This window comes from Lepidochelys kempii, chromosome 8, assembly GCF_965140285.1.
Source record: "Lepidochelys kempii isolate rLepKem1 chromosome 8, rLepKem1.hap1, whole genome shotgun sequence".
NCBI lineage: Eukaryota > Metazoa > Chordata > Testudines > Cheloniidae > Lepidochelys > Lepidochelys kempii.
The window spans coordinates 66,258,703-66,277,744 of NC_136387.1; the positions used below are offsets into that span (position 1 = coordinate 66,258,703).

Sequence of the window (19,042 nt, forward strand, 5' to 3'; positions counted from 1 at the left end):
CAATGTTGCAGGTGCCCAATGCAGGTTATTGTTCAACAGGATTCTCTGATAAACCCGAGTTGGAAGCAAATTAGGAGATATATCCTAAAGAAGGTAGGGAATGGGGCTGGGCTTCTACTGTCTGGAACAGTAAGGAGATGCCTTTTCCCCACTCCCTTAACCCTCATGCGAGGTGATGGAGTCCCAGAAGCTGTGCTAGGATCAGGTTAAACAGAGTGTGGGGGAGGGGAGCTGATGGCAGCCATTCACCAAGTAGAACAGATTACAGATGACAGATGACCTGCACTGGATGAGTTGCTGCTGGATGGTTTCCTGATGTGTTACTTAAAGTTGCAGCCTAGTTAAATCACATTCCTGGTGTCCTGTCTTCCTTCTTGTGATGTCTGGGACAATAGCAGCCACCATTATGCCCTCTCTGAGCAACAGCTCAGTCAGCTCTGGACATCAGACTTTTTTTTTTAAAACTGTGAAGTTTTACTCCTCTGATGCATATGATAAGATTTTTAATGGCTATCTAGACAGAGTAACAGCAGCTGGTAGATGGACTATCTCCAATAATTCCTGCAGCATCTATACTGGTAAGATCAATTCTTGGCATGTGTCTTGAAACAGCCAGGACCCACTACAATTCTCAGCGTTATGTGGACTTCATCAGAAGTAAATGATTGACCCCTCGCTAGAACTAGAAGAATGCTGCCAAAAATTCTGGGCCAAACTGAAGCCATTTCAGTTATTACTGCAGAAAAGTTTTCTAAGTCAGTAATATTTTTGCACTACTCTGGTTTGTGTTTTCCAGTTTCAGCTGGTAACAGTAACTGCAACAAGTTCAGTAATGGGCTAGATGCAAGTGAATGCAAATATGAAAAAATAGTAGTTAGGAGATTCACTGTAATGCATACCTTTAGCGATTCAGTGGCATGACTCCTGTGAGTCATACATCTGATTCAGTAATTTAGAAATTCGGATACTACATTTCAGCAGCAAGACTGAGGTCTGAATTGTCTCACATTGGTTACAAATTTTTCTTTAGGGATTTTCAAGGTAATTGTGGGAACATGTCTTTTTAGACCAAGAAACTAAGGACAACAGCCATAAAGGACCAATTCAGATCTAGGGATACTGGATGCAGTTTCAAAAGAGCATAGTAGCCATCTGATGCTTTTTTTAGCCTGACCTAGGGGACACAGAAAAATATGCTTCTGTTTTTCAAATATGCACTTAACTAAACATCATTAGCCTCAAATGAAGCACCTCATCTACTATGTCCTCTTCCCTAGACAGGCTTACCAATAACAACTTCACAAGATTTGTAGGCTTGAGAAACTTCATAAGCACTGCGCATCTCAGAGTATGTGATGCCTCCAATTACAAAAACGATCAGCTTTGAACCACTCTTTCGGTCATCCAGGTAACTAGTCCTGGACTTCTGGCGAGCACTGTAAAATAGTTCATAAAAAAACTGAGCACATAAAAGCACAGTGATATATTGCATCTAGTTTCATCACCCACATAGTGTAATGTACTAGTAAAAAATGACACAAAATTTCCATGTTTGCAGTATTGCTATAGCTTTCAAAAGATGAGACTGGGAGCTTAAATTCATAACTTTGTTGGACACAAAAAATCATGGTCTTAAGCCATAAATCCAGGGTCTTCATTATTACAACAATCTGTAAGCCACTAACCCCTTTTTGGCCCTATGACAGCAGAGGTGTTAATGGGCTATGTCACCTTCCATGGTCCCTTAGAATGTGTATTAGTTACTTATGCTAAACAAATCTGTTCATCTCATATTTAGCTGTGATACTGACTACCTTTCCAAAACCTGAAGAAGAACTCTGCAGTTCAAAAGCTTGTCTCTTTCACTAACAGAGGCTTGTCCAACAAGATGATACCATCTTACCCACTTGGTCTCAGAAAATTTCCATGCAAGTCTGACCAATTAACCATTTCAGGAAAACTTAAGAAAATTAGACAAGTATTTTTCACAGCTGTGTAGTAAAATATCTTTTGACTCAAATTACAATTGGAGGACTTACAAAGGGAAGTCGCCATTACTTAATTTTTTTTTTTTTGACAAAAAGTGTTCTACACCATAAATACAAGTCTAAAACTACAGTTATCACAAAAGGAAAAAGTAAATACAAGTGAGAATGTTTTTTATATATACATACACACACTTCTCAGAGAGAAGCTTGAAAATTCTGAATCCAAATGATCCAATTACACCTTTCCCCAAAAAAGGTCCATCTCCTTTAAGTCAGACAAACATCACCGTTCTAGCCTTCTCAATACCTAGCTATAAATAGCACCATGATGAAGGGTGTCTGGCCAATACTGAAAAAGACTGCTGACATTGTGGGACAGCTGCTGGAGGACTATTAGGTCTCAGTCTCTACATTTGCCCTGCATTGACCTCAATAGGTCAGCAAACTACTAATGCCCCAACAGACACCCAACTTCAAATCTGTGACTAGCCAGAAAATTGTGCCCCTACCTATCCTACAGACAAAGACCCTGCCTACAATGATCAACATTTGTGATAGCCAACATTGATTATTGCAGCTCACATCTGACTCCACACATTGAAAATAGCTTTAACCAGTACTATGCAAAGATTCACTGAACATATAAACAGCACCCCCCCCCCCACTATACTCCCCATGCTAGCTGTCCATTGAATACAGAATTAATCTGAAGGTCACTGCTATTTGAAGACTTCCATGGGACTGGACCTAGCTACCAGTGATCACCTCTCTCTCTCTCTAGAGAGCCACCAATTTCCACAAGAGTTAAATTCCACTAGGATAACTAAATTGCTCAGTAAGGAGAGGCTTGTGAGTACAGGAGACAGAACTTTCACAAAACTCAGACCTAGCCTACAGACTTCACTCTTTTCAGAAAAAAAATGATGGGAGTGGTCACTAAATGCAAAAAAACCATTTCTTCAGCCTAATACAGACACACACGACACACAATTCATATACAAACCACCACTTATAAACTACTCAAGCTAACTCTCCAAAAAGGTGACTTAATTCTAGTAAGAGAAAGAGGTTAGTTTTATTTTAAATATGTTAGAGGCACTCAAACTACAATTATGAGCTATATAAGTAACTAGCTTGAAGGTCAAACAGAGGGGTTCTCAGACTTTTGTACTGGTGATCCCTTTCACACAGCAAGCCCCTGAGTGAGACCTCCCTTATACATTAAAACCACCTTTTTATATACTTGACACCATTATAAATGCTGGAGGCAAAGCGCAGTTTGGGGTGGAGGCTGACAGCTCGCAACCCCCTGAGGGATCCTGACCCCCAGTTTGAGAACCCCTGGTCAAACAGCTAAGCTCCACAGATCATTTCAGATGAACTGAAATGCTTTTCAGTAGATTTTATACTAAATAGTGACTTTGGCCCCTAGCGTGCATTATTTCTCAAAATGAAAATTATACAATGCACGCAAGAAAATACAGTGAGAATAGTAAATTATTATTCTGAACGTAAATTGTAACAATTTACCTTACTGCCCCTGAACCATTCCAGGCTGCAGGGCACTGGGAAAAGTAAGGCCATTCTTTTGAATCTAGTTTGTTTTCTATAGCATCCTGGAAGGGAAAAAAAACATTCATTTTAACCAGTTATGTTAACTTGAAATTTATGGGGTTTTGTATATGTATAGTGTTTCAACTCCTGACAAGGCTGTCTGGTTTAAAACTTCAATCAAGTCAAAACAGATTTCACAAGAACCAGTGCTCCTACTGTGAAAAAGACTAAGCACCACACCAGATCTATATTTAATTACTGTAGTGCTGAAAGTAATTTGTGACAGACTCCATGTATCATGATGAGAAAGAAAAACAGAAGGAAGTAATTTCTAACTAATTTTTAACACATTGATTTAATTGTTCAGATTTCAACTTTGATTTTTTATTTATAGCTGCATTAACCTACTTAATTTCTCCACAAAGAAATTATGTATGTCTTTAGAAACCTGGGACATACAAAGTACATTACTGACTTTGCATGGATTTCCCAGGTCACTAATGGCATCCATTACATGAATTTAACATTTAAACTATAGTCTAAAGATCCACCACACACACGTTTAATTTAAAGAACCCAATATCAAAACTATCAGCCACTGGAGAGGAAAATCAAATGTCTCTCTCTACCTTAATTTGCTTCAGCTAGCTTTAAACTATTTTCCAGTTATACTTAAAACTAAGTTTACCTTATAAATTTAATTTTCTATTTTAATATACTAACTAGAAATTTAGTGGTTATGTGCACATGTCTGAAGAACTTTCCTCTTAAGAAAATTTTATGGAACATAAAATGTAATTAACTCAACTTCTAAACTGCCATTTCAAAAGATCTTGGATAAACTGTTAGCTTACAAAGTACTTAAGAGTATTTCTATATTACACCTAGGAAACAACCATGTTCTTAGTTTACCTCCATAACATCTTTGATAACAGGTGTCCATCTAGAAAGCTGAAATGTTTCTTCTGAAGAGCGGTCCTTCCTTGATTGTCTACGTTGCTGAGAAGCAGACTAAATAAAAAGATTTATTTATTTATTTTAAAAGAGGCTATAGTTTTATTATACTATTTCTTTTAAATCAATCCCAACAAAATAGAAAGTTCTAAGGAAATATTGCACCATGTGTATCAAACTATGTTCAAAATTAAGTACTGAAAACTTCTATTTCAGAAGAAAAGAGCTGGATATATTGATATTTACCCAAAAAAGTGATTGTTTGAATACTGAAGTGTATATAATACAATTGCTAAGCTAATGGATCTCCACATATCATTCTTGCCCAGCTGCTGGAGCCTAGGATTTATAGCAGTGGTCCCCAAACTCTTTACCTCCTGTCTGCCTCCCTGTACTAGATTTTATTGTAAGGCACCTATATACTTTGATAGAACAGTGAAACAGGAATAAAGAGCGTTTTCCAGGAAGTATGATTAAGTTACAAAACAAAAAAATTGCATTTTTTGGTTACTATTAGGACTGCCTGTCATATACTTAATTTTAAGAATCTAATCATTTAAAGTAAGAAAACTGTAGAGTTCAGACATTAGATACTCAAAGCCTGCATAACTTTGATGAGTTATGGAATAAACAACTTGCATCAAAATAAGATGATTTTTGCAGAAATGTTAGATACTACTTTGAAAACTATCGAGTGTAAAACCAGCACTCTGTTTTAAAAGTTACATATGTCACAAATTTTAGCAGTGGGAATTTCTCAAGAATTCCTAACAAAATAATTAACTTCTGTAACTTCTGGATTCTCCCAAGAAAAGTGTGGAATGCCACATTAAGAGTTGCAGAAAAAGCCTTAGAGCTAAATGAAAAAAATGCAGTATTTCTTACTGTAGGGGAGAGCGAGAGCCTGAAGCACTCAACCTGGTGCAAGACCTGAGGCCTGAACTAGAGGCTGTGAACCAAAGTCGAGCCATGTATTAAAGTAGATGCTTACAAGTACACTCACGGATATGTGACCTTGACAAAAATACTGTTAGTGTTGCTAAAACGCAGGCATTCCTAAGAAGCAACAGATTGAGTGAGTGTGTACAAACACATTCCAAAAACTTAGCCCAGGTGCATCCTGTCTAACACCAGATAAGAGGGTTTGACACAAGTGATGAATAAGGATGTTTTTCCTGAGACATCTAGAGCAAAGTACAGGGGGAGGTAACAAGCAGTTGTCATGAAACATGTAAGGTGGTACATAAGTTGTCTCAGGTCTATAAACGTCGGGGAACCTTGCCTTAACCCAGGGGAGGGCAAACTACGGCCCACATCTAGCCCATCAGGGCTTTCAATCCGGCCCACGAGATTGCCAGCCCTGTGACACAGTGAGGCTAAGGCAGGCTCCCTGCCTGCCCTGGCTCCACACTGTTCCCGGAAGCCACTGGCACTACATCCCTGTGGCCCCTGGAGGAGGTGAGGTGGGCAGAGGGCTCTGTGCACTGCCCTTGCCTGCAGGCACCACCCCCCGCAGCTCCCATTGGCCAGGAACGGGGAACTGCGGCCAATGGGAGGTTCGGGGGTGGTACCCACAGGCGAGGGCAGCACATGGTGGAACCGCCTGCTCTACTCCACCCCCAGGAGCCACTGCTGGACATGCTGGCCACTTCTGGGAGCAGCGCTGGGCCAGGGCAGGCAGGGAGCCTGCCTTAGCCCCGCTGCGCACCCCTGCCACCCTGGAGCCACTCGAGGTAAGCAGTGCCAGGCTGGAGCTTGCACCCCAAACCCCTCCTGCACCCCAACCCTCTGCCCTAAGCCCCTTCCCGCACCCTCTGCCGTGAGCCCCCGATCTGCTGCTGCACCCCTACCCCTTGCCCTGAGCCCTTTCCTGCACCCCATTCCACACCCCAACCCCCTGATCCAGCCCTACATTCACGGCCCTGCATACAATTCCCCCACCCAGATGTGGCCCTCGGGCCAAAAAGTTTGCCCACCCCTGCCTTATCCCTTTGTGCAGCCAAGGGGACAGCAGAAATTCCTGCTGCTGACTGAGCCATTCCTTGCCACTGGGCACTCGTGTTAGTGTACCCATAGCTCCTATGAGATGCTAGTACTGTGCCTGAAGGTACTAAACCGAGTGCCTCTGTCACCAAACCATGCCTGTGATCTTTCTTTATGAGTAACACCGAGGCCTGCTGAATTAGCAGGCTGAATTGTCTGCTAGGGCTAATATCATCAGAGCTCCAAGAAAAGCAGCACTAAGTACCTGGAACAGCTAAGTGGCCCCTAAATAGCATTACCACAGCAACAACATTCCAGCCTTCAGCACTTAACACTTACCGAGACCACAACAGGTACACCAAGGTATTCCCAATTTTTTATCATGTCACTGTCACTTTCTATTTGTACATTCTGGATCAGTTTGTCCAAATTCTCTTGTGTAGTTCCTTTTGCCACAAAGAAAAAATGAGTAAGTTAGATTTTGAATTAAAAAGTCCATCTGATACTTAAGATAAATTAGCTCTTGGTCCCAGACATGATACGATTTTTGATTATTTAAAACTAGGATATATTTCTTTGATAGTTCATAATAAATCCATCCTTTTAAATTTATCATTATTTCAGAATCTGAAGGAGATATAACATGGGTTCGCACACAACGCAGTAAATCAGGCTTCCAGGGCCTGGTAGACAGGAGCTGTGGGTGGGAACTTTTGGGGGCCCCGCAGGCCCAGAGTGGCCCTGGTGATTAGCGGGGGGTCAGGAGCAGCCCGCTCCACTTCCCTCACCCCAGCCCTGTTGCTCGGGGGAAGGGATCTCCCCCCCCCCCCCCCCCCCCGCACTCACCGGCAGCAGCAGAACCAGAGCAGCCCGGCCTCAGCCCGCTCCACTCCACCAGCTCCCAGCCGCAGCGCTCTGCTTCCCGCCACCGACGAGCATCCTTTCCCCAACCTCTCCGCACTCACTGGCAGCGAGAAGCGGAACGCCGCGGCTAGGGCCACGTTGCTCCGCTTCCCGCCACTGCCAGTGAGTGCCTGTCGGGGGGAGGGGGGGAGGGAGGGAGGGAGGAGGAAATAGAAGTCAGGGCAGTCAGGGGACAGAGGGGTTGGGTAGGGAGAGGTCTCTGGAGGGGGCAGTCAGGGGACAAGGAGCAGGGGGGCCAAAGCAAGTTCGATATAACGCGGTTTCACATATAACAGTAAGATTTTTTGGCTCCTGTGGACCGCGTTATATTGGGATAGAGGTGTACTTGGAAATTCAAATGTCGTCACTTCACGCCAATCTTTGATAATACATTCAAATTTCTATAGGAGCCTCTATTTCCTTTACTCCAACAGCAATTAGTACATTTCTGGGTCCAGTACAGCAGATCTTGATGCTCCAAGGTCCCATTTGGAAAAATAATTCACTTTTGGGGAAATGGAGGTGGAAGCAAAGGCAAGTCAAACCTCATTATCTAAGTTTCTGCTACTCAATGCTTATGATTGAGAGCTCAGGAATGCATTCTCCTCTCCAGTTTCTGTCACCACTCTTCCCCATCCACTCCAATTCCCAGGATGCACCTAACAGCAAATCCCATCCCAAATCCTCTAAACACTGACCTGGGTAAGGAAGGAAGAATTCAAGAAAATATCCCACATCCCAAGTACTGAGATGCTGCTCAGATAATCTATTGTAAAAAATAAATGTGCTTGCTCGTTGTGCTGGATCACTTCTAGCCCTGTATGAGCAACCTCTTCAAGAGGCATCTGGGAGAAAGAGGCTACAAGTTATGGGCAGCATTTCCTTTTAACCCTGCCATGGCCTAGTACGACTGGTCCATACCCAGTGTTGGCCGCTGCACTAAAACCTAGTATTGAAATCTATAACATATTGAAAAACAAAGCAACTTATCATACCATTTGTGCTGAAGATATAAAGGAGGATAGCTCTTATTTTATCATAAGAGTCATGGTTTTTGTTGAGTAGAACTGGAAGGAGGACTCTCATTGAGTCTTTCACTTTTTGGCCCTCTGCATCAGTTCCAAGAGCTAAATCCTAAGTTAAAAGAAAACAAAGCGGTCTTACTGACCAGTCATTAAAACAAATAGCATCAGTGTGTGTTTCTGTATTTAGTTCCAGCAAAAAGCTAGTTACCACTAACTTTACAAACATCATCATCATAGTGGTTGTGATGGAAGAGTTTCACTAATGACCATTCACACTGAACTTAAACCAAAGGTCCTTTGTCTATACAATTGAAACAACTATTATAGTTGTGTATTGCAACTGTGGTATCAGAGCTTGTATTTTTTAAACCCTGTAGCAAAACAATTTTGACAGTCCACGCTGGCCAGTCAAATCCTGATAGAAAACAGCTCTGCCAAAGAATTTCAGCTATAATTAAACACAGTTGTCAGTAAGGGCCCTGTCTGTACAGATGAAACTAACAGCCTGAGTATCAACATTTTCAAAACTAAAGAGCTTTTACATTGTAACTATTGTAAATGTTTGGTCAGATTTTGTTTAATGTTGTATTACCAAGTTCCAGACCAAAGACCACTATAAGAAAAGTTAATCATCATATCCATGTTATATTTTGCTATTGTAAGAGAGTCTTTATGTTCATAATATTAAAGAATAAGCTTAAACAACATTTTAAATATGATTTTGTACTTCATACTTCAGGTTAACAGCATTAGCTTGTTTGTTTATGGTAGTGCCCACAGTATACAACATGCTTTCTAGACATTCAGAAAGGGAAAGTACCAGCTCTGAGGCGCTCATAATATAAGGTGAGACATAACTGGACAAGAAATTAGGGAAAGTGAAAAACAAATTGGGATTTTTTTTAAAATGTGAAGGTCAACTAGATTACTCATAGGCAAAAGTAGGTCTTTTAACAGAGACTTAAATATTGACAGGATAGAAACCTTGGGGATGAAGTCTTACAGTATGATTACTCAGAGTAGAAAATTAAAAAAAATCCACCATGAAAAAGGCAGATACAAGCCACAAAATTAGTGTTATGAAAATGACTATTTCTGCATAGTCTGCAAACATTAGATTTTATTTACACAAATGACTTTCACATACCTGTTCAGTTTTGCACAGTTTTTCTATACTGGATTTAAACTTACTCATGCAATCTTCTGCTATGTTAAGATGGACTACTTGCTGTAAGAGAACAAACATCGTAACTTACTTCTTTTCACATAGTTCAGTCCTAGCAGGAGTACAATTTAGTTCATTTTTACTAGTTACAGAGTCATCTTTTGACTAGCTGAGTTTAATTTTGTAACCACCTTGTGCTTGTGTTTTACCCCTCACTTAGAACAAGTGATGGGTTATTCAGTAAGGATCAAATTCCAGGTTTTCAAAGGCAGAAACATTTTTGCATGTGGGTTTTTTTGTTTGTTTTGTTAAGACTATAAATGACAGCTTCAGGTTAAGGAAGGTGGTAATCTGTGTGATTGGTAGCTACAGCCAAATACAGTTTAGATGACCTGTCTTGGCAGTAAAACACTAAGCAGAAATTGCGGTGTCCTGACAAGGTGGAGATCAGTCCCAAAGACATGGAATTTAGGAAGCCTAGTCTTCACATATCTCCATAACATCCATCAGTCCGATTAAGGTGCAAGGAGGAAGAGACTGTCTAAATTAATGTTGATGATCAAATTCTAGTTACAAAGTCTACAATGAAATTATTGGAATCGGAGGTTCCCCATCCCCCTTTACTAATTTCTCGAAAAATGTCTATCAGCCTACAATAAGTGAAAAACCTTGTGGCCTAAAATAGGGAAGTGTTGACTTATGACCTTCGCTTAGGATATGGGAATTAGTTTAGGATTCTATATTTTGCTAGCTTCCGGTGACTGCTTCACCCTACTTGACTAATCCCTTACATCCTTCCAGAAAAGCACAATGTGACTGATTACAAGCTGATGCCATTCCATTAGGCTTTTGTATAAGGCCACTCTATGATTATGAATTTTGAAAGATGCCTTTACCAAAACCAATCTTTCCCAGTAATTTGACTATTTCAATGCTGTGAGATCATTACAGAGCATTAAATTCATCTGGATTATCTCAAACTCTAGCCCATTAGAATGTCTTCTCACAAATAACTAAGATACAAAATATGATTTTCTAAATATTGGAAATAATAAAATTTATCAAATGCAAGTTATGACCCTGGATGTTGCTGTTTTTTGACTGAAGGCATTACCAAAAATAAAAGATGAAGAAGCTTTATAACCACAACCGAAGGTTCTTTTTTAGGTGTTTTTGATTAGATAATTTCACTTGAGAATTTCAAGTTCTATCATCTGCTAGTCTCTATCTGCAATGTCACTACTCTATTCCATGGAGTGAAAAACAAAGTCTGCACCAGGAGAGTGCCATTCACAAAGAAAGATGGTTTATCCGACTTCTAGGTACTATGATTCATCTATACGAGACCTCTTTCCCTCAACCAGCTTACGTGATAAAGTCGTGACATGCAACTGGCTGGAACCTGATCTCACTCAGGAGTCCAGAACATTTTAAAGGGAAATGTGTGCAACAGCAGTACATCTTTTTCAGTCTTTGTTTTTCATTTCCATAATGCATGAAGATTCTGCAGTGGGTTTGTGATTAACCACACCTGTTAATTTATGGTTACAGGTCAAGTGAGAACATGATCATGCTTCAGTCGTTTCCTTTAGATGTGTATTTTTGCAGATAGGGGTTTCATTTCAGTTTTAATTGCTGCATTTTACACTACTTAACTTTAGAATCTTTACTAAGTAAATAAAATACCATTGTGTAAAGTTCAGTTTGACAATATACTAATTGTGTATTGATCCTATTAATTTGAAACATTTCTTCCATTCATTATTGCTATATAAAGAGAAAGTAAAAGCAATACTATGAAGCATTAGCTGTTCAGACAGGTATCTACAATCATAATCCAAGTGCATTAGTTTACTTAAAGAGTATGAATGCATCCAACAGAAGGCTTAAACATTTCATATTGACAAAAAAAGCCGTCACACTTGGAAGTGGACTTACTCCTCAAAAAATGTATTCACTGAGAAAAATATGAAGCACCGAACATGAAAACATGCACGACAAAAGCTCAATATAAAAAACAGATTTTTCCACCCTTGGGTTCTTGAATTAAAATCATAAAAATATAGCCTGTAAAACCAGAGATACTATTTGGTGAGAACAGTTGACAAGAAAAGCATAGCAATGTACAGGATGCTGCTTACCTTGGTAATCTGTTTACGGAAGTGGGGCATCTTTTTCATTAGCTGGGCCAGATTACTTAGTGATAACTGTGAAAAGAGGACACAGTTTAAACTCAACTGATGTTTCTCATTCAATAAATTTTATTTCCCTTACTGCTGGAGGCTGGGATTTCCCAACTTCACAACTGAGAAACTCATATCAATTTCTCAGGCAGGTTAAGAACCAATAGCCAAACAGAACTTTTAACTGACCTAGTTGAAAAATACACTGGGCAGGCAAATAATATTAAAAATATATATATATATTTTAACAATAAGTCAGTAATAAGTAACTATTTCTTACTTTTTCTTCTGTTGCTTTTCTCTTTGATGAAACTTCTTTCAAAAGTTTTGGAATTTCCCTGTCAGATTAGGAGAAAGTAAAGGAATGCTTTAAAATCTGAAACAAGTAATTTATAAATTAAAATTATTAAGTTAACAGTATGATGAAGTAGTAAACTCAAGAGATTTATGGTTTCCAATTATCATAACTGTTTTTAGTGAAAAATGAGGTATTTTGGTATTCCATTCTGCAAAAATACTCATTTTGGATGGGAATGAAGTCTCTTTTCTCCATTTATGGCAAAGCTAAGTGCTTCTTGTATTCTAAATTTCCTCCTCAAAATTTAGATGAAGATTGTGGAGTCTCATCATCTTTGAAAGATAGAAATTAAAATTATTTTTATAAAGGATTTCAATAAATATTGGTATATGCTTAACGTACATTTGCGTTATTTTGCAAACATCAGTTTTTGGATACTAGAATTTAATGTGTACACCACTGAGAGGGCTGTACATACTGACTATTCTCCCTTACTAGCTGGCCAAACCAGCTAATCTTTTCCCCTTACAAATCTGTAATCTTTCTATAATTATTCTGTCTTTATACCTTTGTCAATTCTATTACTGTAGTATTTTCCAATTAAATAATATCCCCGAAATGTATAAAATATCATAAACATCAAGAACGTAGTCACATACTCTAACACATCTGCAATATGCTTGTGCCGAATTTTCACCCAGAGCTCATCCTCCTCCTCCAGAATTGCCTCCCTTTCCTTTCCACTGGGTCCATCTGTTTTATATCTACAGACAGGAAATCAGGTTGTGAAATTAGATATTTCCAATGCATGTTTTACATAAAGCAACTGAACACGTAGAATAAAAAAGTTAAAATAACTATTTTTAACATTGGCAGGTAATGCACAAAGATTATTTCTTTTTTAAAAAAAGAAATGTGGTTCTGAAACAATAGGTACTGTTTTAACCATATTTTATGCATAATACTCAGGAAAAGTTAAGGCTGATCTGAAGTCCTTAATAATTAAGGCAAAATTACATCCATTTTAGAATAATTTTCTTCTGCAGTAATTTCAGCTAAGGTTGGAAATCCATCCCGGCTTATCCTTTGAATATTCTGTAGGTTGTTGGTTTAAACAAAAAACCCCACAAAATCAAACAAAAACAAAAAACCCCACCCCCCACACACAGATTTACATGCACTTTCATTTCTCTAGGTTTTTGATTTTTCCCTTTTGAATTGAAGTTGAGTGCAAAGTCAAACACTTTGGAGGTGACAAAATCTAGATAGCATTGGAAGTCTATATACCTCTTGAAGTGCAGAAGGACTTCTGTCTACAAACTATGTAGAGCTACAGAACAGACTTTTGTGGACTAATTACTCCACAAATTGACAGCTAACATGCTTAACATCACAGACTTCAATTATTAAGTAGTTTTCTGTGAACAGAAGGAATATGATGCATATTGGGTATCTCGCGACACAACACTTTCATTTATATTTGGATATAGTTGAAGAAACTCACAAATAGTGGTTAAACCAGAAGCCAGTAGAAATAACAGAAAAATACAAACTTAATTTAAAAAAAATCAAATAGTGGCTCTACCGACTGGATAAAAAAATCTAACCAATAAGTTTCAGACTCATAAGAATATAAATATATGTTGCAAGCTTAGCATTATTTCTGAAACTCTTGTAAATTTCCATTTGATATCTGAGAATCTGCTAAAGAACTATGTATCTGAAATGCATCCCACAAAGGTTGCCTGATAGCATGGCAGAAGTATGATGACTTGTTTGTGACAAACAAATTTGGAAGCAGATTCAAGATTTATGAGACTTATATGCTATAATGTGGAGACAGTCTTTTTATGGAAGAGACTCGAACTAAATTAGATCCAAGTTCCAGAGCTCATACCTGGATCTCAACTTCAATAAATATAAAAAAATTCAGCTCTGCTAGTCACCAATTAAACTTTTAGATTAGGGTAGTAAATATAGCTACATCAGATAGGATGTCTTAATTTTTCTGATCACAGGATAAGCCAAAAATTGTTGCTGCTATGGACATTTTCCCCTCCTGCCATAGTTATCCATACGTCTGTGACACACTCCCATTGCCACATTAGTCTTACTACTGGGGCTGTATCTTTGAAGGTCCACTCAGAAGCTTCAGTTAGCAAGACAATGTAACCAAATATCTCTGGCAAAGAGAGGACGGAAGAAAAAAGTTTTTAAATAAACTGAAGCCATCTTTACATAGCATAAAGTAGTAAAACAACAAATAATTCCCTTTGTAGTTCACCTTTAATAACTACAAATAAAACAGATATCAAAGACAGGTCCTAAACTCAAGTCAGAATGAAGTACTTAGATACAAAAAGTTATACTTGCTTGTATGTATCATTTTCAATTGGTAGCAGATCATACGCCATTGCTTGGAAGGTAAGTTCATGGAGTACAGTAGACACAGGGTCAAAGCCACGATCGATTATTAACAGCTGGGAGTGGGTTTTACCCTAAAAACGTAAGGGAAGAAAAACTTAAGACATACTGTACAAAGCTACAACACTCCAAATCTATTTGAAGCAACCAAATCACATTCTAAGCCTTCTTGGAAAATCCTAGAGAGTGCCAGACTGGTTTATTCTCTGATCAAGAGCAAGGTTGTTTTTTTTTGTAATTCAAAACCCCATTACAGTTAAGTTGTCTTTAGCTATACCAAACTGGCCCAGCTACTTCTCAGCCATGAAGTAGAGGCAGCTTTCTGTTTAAAGACCATATGAGTTCATATTGGATGTTTTTATGTAGTGTGTTTTCAGGCACAATACAATCCTTTAATTTTTCACTTCAAAAGCAAAAGTCCCTGTTGAACTGGATGCAACAGAAAACAAGCATGTCTTAGGCTTGACACACAAACAGATATTATCTGAATCCTAGACCAAGCAAGAGAACTTACAGTTTTAAATGTGATCATCAGCTGATCTTGATGTGGATTCAAAACTAAGTTCTTTAGGAGTCACTAGAAGACCAGCATCACAAAACCTCAGGGCTTTGATCAAGTCAGAAAGACACAGGACCAAACTGACTGAGCATTCAGGGTGGCACCAGAGGTCCCAGAATGTATGACTGATTCCCAACCCTTTTATCAGAGGCTCTTCCTTCCCCCCAATAGATCAGTAGTTTCTTCCCCTCCCCCTCCATTTTCTCTTATATTCTTGTTTGTGCTCCCAGTCTCTTGGTGGTTGTGCCCACCTCATTGCCCCAAACACTAGAGTATCTACTGGTGGGCAAAAGGGACTCAATTGCATTTGTTCTTGTGGCTGAGCTGAATGCAATGGAATCAGAAATGCTTGGGTCAGTGGGCTACTGCCTAAGGATGCAGCCACCTGTACACATGACCTACCCCATATAACAAACTATTAGGTGCTACTGTGGGAGAAATGAAGGATGGTAGGCATATTTCTAAGAGCCCTGTTCTCCCACATCAATGGGAGTTCCATGAATCCCGAAGTGGGAAAACTGTGCCCCTGAAATAATCCTCTGCTTTACCCAGTGCCCTAAAAGGTGGGATGAGTCAAAATCATGCATTTTCTCCCTGATCTGCACCACCCATTTACTAGTCTGGCAACCCTCCTCCAGGTGGGATGTCTCCATGTCTTGTTATATGAACATAGAGCATCAATTCTGTTTTCTCACTGCACAAGTTATCTTCCACTCTTCCAACCTGTTTTTAAATTACACAAAAAGCAATTGAGGTGACAGTTTTCTATACAGTATTTAGTAACCAAATCTTTTTTTAAAAACAGCATTCTGTCTTCTAACATCCTTTAACAATTTCCTTTGTTTACAAAAATAAAGCAAACATGGGATGTAGTTTTCACTCTACCTTTATCTGGCTTCTCTCATCAATTTTATAGTAGTTTTCAAGCTTCTTTTCAACTAGCTCTGCAAGTTTGCTGGCATTATCCAATGGCTTGCTGGAGGAAAAAAATAAAAAAAGTCAAATATTGTTTATTAAATTTCTGTTATAAGACATTTTAGTGTCAGTGTTCTATAATGCAACTACTTATCTTCAAACATCTGTAGTTTCAGAACTCCTACTTAATTTTAAAACATTTCAAAACACATTTTTGCCAAAATGCATATTTACAGTACTTTCCCTCAACTATGACATAAAACAGCTTAAGAGCTTAATCCTAAACACACTTAAGCAACGTGAATAATTTCATTCCTATTCTCCTATCAAGACCACATATCTGTATGATCAAGCCGTAAATGATCTTGTACTCAAAACAAAAGTACACACAGGTGTTTTTTTAAAGAAAAAAGCAAGACCAAAATGGACAGCTAAAAAAAAAAAAAAAAATGGACAGCAAGTCTCACCTGCATACCCAATAGTCAAAAAGAAGAGCGAAAGAACAAAAATGGATGGTTATTCAGTTCTGGTTGCAGAAATACTGAGTGAAAAATTTCAGTGTTTCTCCCCATAATTCTAGTTGCAAAGCTAACCACAAACAATTTGTTCCACAATACAATATTCAGATTTATAGTAATTTTTAGCTTAGATGCTATAAAATAGATAAACAGCTTTTAGTTTTATGGTTCAACTGTCAAAATCCTTTAGGCATTTAACTGTAAAAGAACGCTGCTTGTTGAAAATGTGTGTAAAAAGTTATGTGCTCATCACACACACAAAAAACCAGGAAACTTTTTCTACTTTTAATTTACTATTTAAAACACAAACTCGTTTAGTACTTTGTTCCCACTATATTATAGGAAATGATAGCTTTTTAGACTGTATGCTGAAGTGGCAGAGAAATTTAAGGATCTGCATTTCTATTATGCCTTTGACCAGAAAATATCAAAGATGCTTGAGAAGTTTTTATGCATTTAGGCCCTGATTCAGAAGAGCATCCTTACTCAAAACACTTAAACATATGCTTAAAGTACTTTACTGAATAGGGATGCACTTAAAACATGTTCTTAAATACTTTCTTGAATTGATCCAAGTCCTAAACACTCCTGTGGAGTGTAATGTTACCAATTTTACAGCCAAGGAGACAGACAGAAAAGTTAAAAGAATAGTCTTAGGTTATATAGACCAAGTCTATGGCAGATCCAGGAATAAAAGTCAGACCTCCTGGCTCTCCTTTCTCCAGAAAGAGTAAGTAGATACTAAAGAGAAGGTAGGTGAGGTAATATCTTTTATTGGACCAACTTCTGCTTTCAAGCTTACACAGAGCTCTTCTTTAGATCTAAGCAGCTAACCAGCAGGCAGGCAGTTTTTGCTTAACTATTTTACCAGAGAATGAAATACTATCTAAATAAATGGCATCATTCCAACCAGTCTGTGCTTGTACTGTAATTATCTCTGAGCAGACCAACCAACATTAGAACAAAACCAAAATGGATTTAAAATTACCGGTGAGACGGACATCCATAAAAAGCTAAAAAATTCAATGCTAGAGCTCAGAATATCTACTCACTACACCAAACTGGGCACAATGAAAAGAATGAAAACTAAAGGGACAACTTTATTTATTTTTTTAAGATTGAGTTTCTGTATAGTACCCTTTTAAAAAAAGTGTTATCTTTAAACTTTCACATTTTAATTTTTAAAAGATTTTTTCTGCTCCTGTTTATTTTTTTAATCATCTTTTCAGCTAAGGAGAATGGGCAGCTTGAAACACAAATGTGCTCAGGCATGCCTCTCTATTTCCCACCCCAACAGCAATTGTGTAAATCCTTCCCCTTGACCCACAAAGGACTCCAGGAGAATGGAAGTTGGGAGCTTTCTTGGACCCCCAAGGATCAACTGTTCGGTGCTCTCTGGAGAGGTTCAGAAAGGGAAGGGGACTCTCAACTCCACTCCGATTGCTCCTTAGCCGCCGCGCGGCCCCCCCCCCCACACACCTCAGACCTTAGTTGTTTCCCCTCTCCTCTGGCTCCTGTTGCGTCCCAAATCCATGCAGGGACCCCAAAAAAAGGAGACATTCTCCTAGGCTCAAATTCAATAACAGAAGTTCTGTTGCTGGGTTACTAGTAAAACACATGCAGAACCTGGGGAACAGGATGCATGCAAGTGCCCCCCCACCAAAAAAAGCAGTACTGAAAATGTCACACTAGCAAATGAGACAGTAAGTGCAAGTGACCAGCAACAAAAGCACTGAGACTGACTATTTACTAAAAGTTGACAAATGCTCAAGGGAAGCAAAAACAACCTGCACTACACTTACTCTATGTGGACTCATACCAACCTATTTAATTATCGTTAAGGATCAAATATTATGTTTTTATTAAAAGCATATCAGAAGATGGAACATTGTTGTTTCAAAACAGCACCACAAGTAGGAAGTCAACGATGAAAATCCTACATATATTTAACACTATTTTCTGCCCTACCTTTTATATCTTACTCCTGGGTTTTCATCTAAAGTTGCACATAATGTAACAATTTGTTCAGCCATTGCTTCCATGATGGCATCTTTACCCTTTGCCTTTTCCACAGTTGGACAGTAACAGCAGAAGAATGCATCTGGGACATCGAGAGTAAATACCTAAGTAAAGCATAGCCATGAAAGAGCTTAGCATTGTACATTTCTTTAGAAATAACATCTGGTGTAAGAACAGTCAGAGGGATTAGGACCTCATTTTGTAACAAAAAAGGCATGCACAAGAAAATACATATCTAAGCTAACATTGCCTAATGATACCATTTTATTTTTACTTCAATCCTATTTCATTTTCTCTGTCCTCTTGAGCTCATCTTTGTTTCTTGTTCTCACACTCCTTTCCTCTATTACTTTCCTCCATTATCTCTTCTCTCTTATAGACTTTACTGTATGTTTCAACCTGCTCACTACTGTACAGATGGAGGAACCTGAGGCAGTCAGAACTAAATACCATCCAATGTCTGGCATGGAGCAATACAGTGCAATGCCAAAGTGATTATAATAAGAGACACAGTTAAACCTGCTTAGGCCCACAATCTGACATACATTTAAGAA

At 38.7% G+C, this 19,042-nt stretch overlaps 1 protein-coding gene across 6 annotated transcripts in view; it reads right to left on the reverse strand.

Moving 5' to 3' along the window:
* The window catches only part of STXBP3 (syntaxin binding protein 3), a 46,199-nt gene that overhangs the window by 1,374 nt on the left and 25,783 nt on the right, over positions 1-19,042 (reverse strand). For 5 of the 6 annotated variants that reach the window (XM_073356830.1, XM_073356833.1, XM_073356828.1 and 2 more), the window contains 12 exons: positions 18,438-18,592; positions 15,922-16,012; positions 14,427-14,551; positions 12,713-12,817; positions 12,036-12,093; positions 11,714-11,779; positions 9,555-9,635; positions 8,378-8,516; positions 6,819-6,925; positions 4,455-4,553; positions 3,519-3,604; positions 1,288-1,436 (listed from right to left, as the gene is read on the reverse strand). In XM_073356830.1, the coding sequence (XP_073212931.1) occupies positions 1,288-1,436; positions 3,519-3,604; positions 4,455-4,553; positions 6,819-6,925; positions 8,378-8,516; positions 9,555-9,635; positions 11,714-11,779; positions 12,036-12,093; positions 12,713-12,817; positions 14,427-14,551; positions 15,922-16,012; positions 18,438-18,592 (1,261 nt within the window). The remainder of the gene's footprint in view (positions 1-1,287; positions 1,437-3,518; positions 3,605-4,454; positions 4,554-6,818; positions 6,926-8,377; positions 8,517-9,554; positions 9,636-11,713; positions 11,780-12,035; positions 12,094-12,712; positions 12,818-14,426; positions 14,552-15,921; positions 16,013-18,437; positions 18,593-19,042) is intronic. The other variant, XM_073356829.1, reaches the window with a different exon arrangement.